Source organism: Acanthisitta chloris, unplaced genomic scaffold (assembly GCF_000695815.1).
Source record: "Acanthisitta chloris isolate BGI_N310 unplaced genomic scaffold, ASM69581v1 scaffold4300, whole genome shotgun sequence".
NCBI lineage: Eukaryota > Metazoa > Chordata > Aves > Passeriformes > Acanthisittidae > Acanthisitta > Acanthisitta chloris.
The window spans coordinates 129928-134470 of NW_008653226.1; the positions used below are offsets into that span (position 1 = coordinate 129928).

General features: G+C 45.0%; 1 protein-coding gene across 1 annotated transcript; it reads left to right on the plus strand.

Annotated features, from left to right (window-relative positions):
* Positions 1 to 2202: 2202 nt before the first annotated feature.
* Positions 2203 to 2462, plus strand: LOC103807288 (kappa-type opioid receptor-like; the record flags this gene model as incomplete). The annotated part of the gene is made up of 1 exon (XM_009080017.1): positions 2203 to 2462. A coding segment is annotated over exon 1 (260 nt), but the record flags the coding sequence as incomplete, so codon positions are not given.
* Between the last annotated feature and the right edge of the window lie 2081 nt (positions 2463 to 4543).

Sequence of the window (4543 nt, forward strand, 5' to 3'; positions counted from 1 at the left end):
CAGGAGCCAAGGGATTGCAGATGATAAAAACAGGATTGGGGTACATTTTATGTTAGGATCTCACTTCATCTTCAAAAAAAAATTATTTCTGTCTCAGGTCTGTGTTCCATCCTTAAAATGTATTTCGCTCAGGAATGTTTTTGCCACATTTTTGTTATTTTGAATTTTTATCCATCTTAATTAAGCGTGAAACCTTTAGACAGCTCTGTACAGATGACAGTGAACAGTTGCTGATGTTCCAGAGAAAACTGTGATCACAGTCAAAGCCATCGTCACATTTGCACAAGTCTCTTCCTCTAAGAGAGGGGATTCTGTGCCTTTTAAACCTCCTGCATGACTTTTACTCAGAGCTGACAAAATTTTGTGGTTTTGATGATAGGTTTAGAAAAAAAATTGGCTTAGAATAGAAAACTCAGCCTGATCACAGACACTCAACAAGAGGAGCATGAAGTAAAGTTTCAACATTGGAAAAGCATGAAGGAAACCCACAACCCCTTTCCTATCTGTCTAAGCTTCACAGAATGCCAGAGAAGTATGTCAGTTTGCTATTCTCTCCAGAGGCTGGTTTTCCTCCTGCACTCTTTGAGATGCAGCCAGTCTGGCTGTTCCCAGTCTCTTCCAAAGGAGTAGAAACAACTCAGGGTCTTGCCTCTCCTAGTTTGCCATTGAAAGAGATTTCTGGTGGGGATTTCAAGGTCTGTGTGCAAATTAAGGGATATCTTGAACACTTATTGGTGCCTTACCAACCTCTGCTTGATAGAGTATACTACAGGTTAGCTGTGTGGGATGTGATTTCTGCACACACCATCTCTCCATTTCTGGATGCGACTGGAGCCTAGGGAGAATGGAGCTCTGGCAGTACTACAAGGAACTCTTGGCTTCTCACATGGTGTGGGACAGCTTGAATAAACTAAGGACAGTAATTGGAGTGCCCCTCTTTTCAGACAGCTTCTGATTTTTCTTGCAGTTGCAGGTGCAAAGGAACAGGGGCACAGACACCAAGTGAGATGTGTGTTGGATGAACAATTGTGGAGCTGAGACGTGAAAGAGCTGATGAACCAGGCAAGGCATCTAAACTAAAAATTCCTGTTTTATTCAGCCTCTACTAGCCTGAAATCCTATGAAATTCAATAAGGCAGAGATAATAATTGCATGAGGCCTGGGGATGCAGAGGAAATGAGGATAGGTAACTTGGAAAAGTGTATTAAAGTAAGCATTCATTCATTGCAGAACTTATTTCTTGCTTTTCTTTTAATTTATCTGCCTCTCAGTGTTTAGAAAGAAGTCATGTGAGCTTCTGAGCTGCAGGGACAGAGACAGAGAAGAACGTGTGCATCAGTGCAGAGTGCTGCTGGAGCCCTGGCAGAGTGAGAGGGAGGCAGAGGGAGCCTGAGAGGGAAAAGGCAAAGCGGTGGGAGCTGGAACAGCAGCAACTGCTGCTGCTACACGTTGCAGCTCGTGCCTGGGAACCGGCTCTGCTGGCAGCACGCCACTCCGAGGTGCAGGTGCCTTAGGTTCAAAAATCCTAGAAGGTCGGTGGGATTTCCAGGAGCCAAGTGCAGCTGCTTTATTCTTTTCTTTTCCTGCAAAGAACATCTCTTTGAGGACTCCGCTCCTTTTCCTGGACTGAAAAAGGTATTTTGTGTCAGTAATGTGTCTCTTCTTTGAAAGCAGGTATGGGATCAGGAAAAATTTAACTCAGGGCAGGATGTTAAAGCAGATGTGCAGTGAGGTGGTGGGTTTCTCTGTCTCCTTCCTCTTTATAACAGAGCTTAGACAATAAGGAGTTTCTGTTATTAGGATATAGTTTGACTCAAAATATGGAGGATGGGAAAGACAGGGTTAAAGTGTGGGGGTGGATCTGTGCTGTTCCCAACTGATTTGCTTCTCCATGCAATCTCTGAAAGTGGAGGAAAACTTTCCTTCTGCCCTTGGAGGATCAGCATTTACTCTTTATGTACTAAGATGCAAAACTTGCAATTATTTAATATGAATGTGATCTGTTTAAATCTATGCTTGGCAAATTACAGTTCTCATCACATCAGAGCTCCCCTTAACACATACAAGTTTCAAGGGTCTTAACATTCGGTGGCTGTGATAACACTTCTGTTTCTTTCTCTCTTCCCTCTTTGCAGCACACTTGGTTCCTGCTGTCTCTACTCTCCTCCCAGTCTCCCTCCTGCCTGTGGAGATTGTACCCCTATGGATGCCCCCGTACAGATTTTCCGTGAGGAACCAGACTCCACCTGCTCCCCAGGGCCCTGCCGACCCCCCAGCACCAGCAGCAGCTGGCTCCTGGGCTGGGCAGACTACGACAGCAATGCCACTGAGGCCTTTGGGGATGCCCAGCACAACCACACCAGCATCTCCCCTGTCATTCCCATCATCATCACTGCTGTCTACTCGGTGGTCTTTGTTGTCGGCTTGGTGGGAAACTCCCTGGTCATGTTTGTCATCATAAGGTAAGGGGCTCTGGGTACTGGTTGGAAGAGGTGCAAAAGACTGTGCCTAAATTTGGCAGCACTGAGGAAGGGGCGGTTTATGGAAGCTCTCTGGGTGTATATCCACAAGGGGCTGGAAAAAAGCAACTGAAATGACTCAAACCTTTTCAGTCACAGTAGTTTGCCTGGATATGCATTTAGAAGGGAGAAACTGGCTGAAAGTGAGAAATCCTGCAGCCTGAGTGAAGGCACTTTGTGTCCTAAAGCTGTGTTCATTGGCTGCCCTCTAGGGATGAGAGGCTGCTGGCATCTAAGGAAAAAAAGCTCGAGTGGAAGAAAGAAATTTCTACATGGCAGTTTTTTCCACTGTGAGGAAATGCCAAGGGACCACTTATGTGTCCAGTCATGTGGACACTGATGCATTGCTGCCTTGGCACCTAGTGGCTTGTTTAACAAGGTGGGGAAAAAAGGGAAATTATAAACATGGGAGGAAAGGCTTAATGTAAAGCAAGGGATGTTTCTTCTCTGTTGAGCAGTGTGTAACTCCAGTTGTTGATGTTGAATTGAAGAAAGCAGACAAGGTGCTGAAATACCTTTCCCACTGTTTTCAGGAAAGAGAAGAAAGCTGTGTGTCTGTGTTAGAGAAGTTTTTCACATTAAACCAGTTAGTGAAGTGCACCAGTACTTATGCTTGCACTTACACTTGTGTATTGGTGTGTATTTCAGCTTGCACTGTGCTTTCTCTTTTTGTCTTTTTCATTTGCAATTTATAGGCATGTATAGTGCAGATCAGCAGGGCAATGATGAGCATTGAAGGGGACTGAAATCATACAACTTCTTGGACTCTTGCTCCACAGTCCATTTGAATCCTGCAAATAATTCTGAAAAAAAATTAAATTGTGGAGCATTCATTGCTCAAATGAAATCAGCTTGTACTCAGAAATTCCAGACGCCTCAGATACAGGCTCAAATTCGGCCATAGCCTGTGGCATAGGCAGGCCTTGGCCAATTTCTTGCTTTAATGCCACTACAGGGGTGGTTTTTCTATTTCTGCACAAGGGCTGCTAAAGAAGTGCATGGAGACCAGTGAGTCAGCATCTCAGCAGGCTGTGCATAAAGTGTTGGGTGTCCAAATTCTCCTCCAGGTGTGGCAGGGTGTGTTTCTGCTGGGTGGGAAAACCCTCTCAGAGTTCCCTTAGAGGGAAAAAAAACAGGAGAATGACATTTCAATCACATGTATGAACCCCTGAAAATAAAGGTAGTTGAGTTTGATATAGATTCTTTGAGGAGAGATTCGTGCTGAAGTCTGAGTGGGAATGGTACTTTAGTATGGTGGTGACAACATGGCCTATAAAACCATTTGTCAGGAGACCTGGATTATTCTCTTGGGTTTGCTACCAGGCTTCAACACTTTTTCCTGTTCTGACAAGGTCACTTCATGGCCCTTGACTTGATTTCCTCACATGTAAAATGGAGATAGCTGCATTCACTGTCTTCAAACACGGCAAATTTAAAAGCCAGTTATTAAAAATCATACCAGAGCAATACTAGGGCTATTGCAAACACACTGGACTCCTCAGGCACACAGAGAGTAGTTATGTTTCATGTGTAGAAGGAGCCCTGTGTTGAGCATCCAGTGGGCTGGCATTCTTCTAGTGCCCATGGCAGCCAGCTCTCACAGTGTGGGTGGTTTGCAGGAACTCTTCCCATGTTTGGATTAGCTGTGCTGCACGTGTACCATCCCCAGGGGTCTGCTGTCAGCCAGCAGCCATCTGGGTAGGCAGACAGGGCCTTGTTCATGCTGAGCCAGGGCACATGGGATGAAATGTTCTCCTGTTGATGGTGCTTTTCCTGGGTAGAGAATAAGAGAGAAAGAGAGCATCACATGGCCTCTTGCACTGGTGGAAAATGCAGATACTGTGTGGGAAGCACAGTCCTCCCCTATGAAAGAGGTGACGAACCATGAAATGGGTTTGCAGAAATCAGGTAGTTATCTGACCTCACCTGAGTAAAGCTGTGTGATTCTTGGCATGACCAGAATCTATCTCAACCTCAAACATTTTCTTTAGAGATTAGCTTTGCCTCTGAGGTCCTAAAAGATA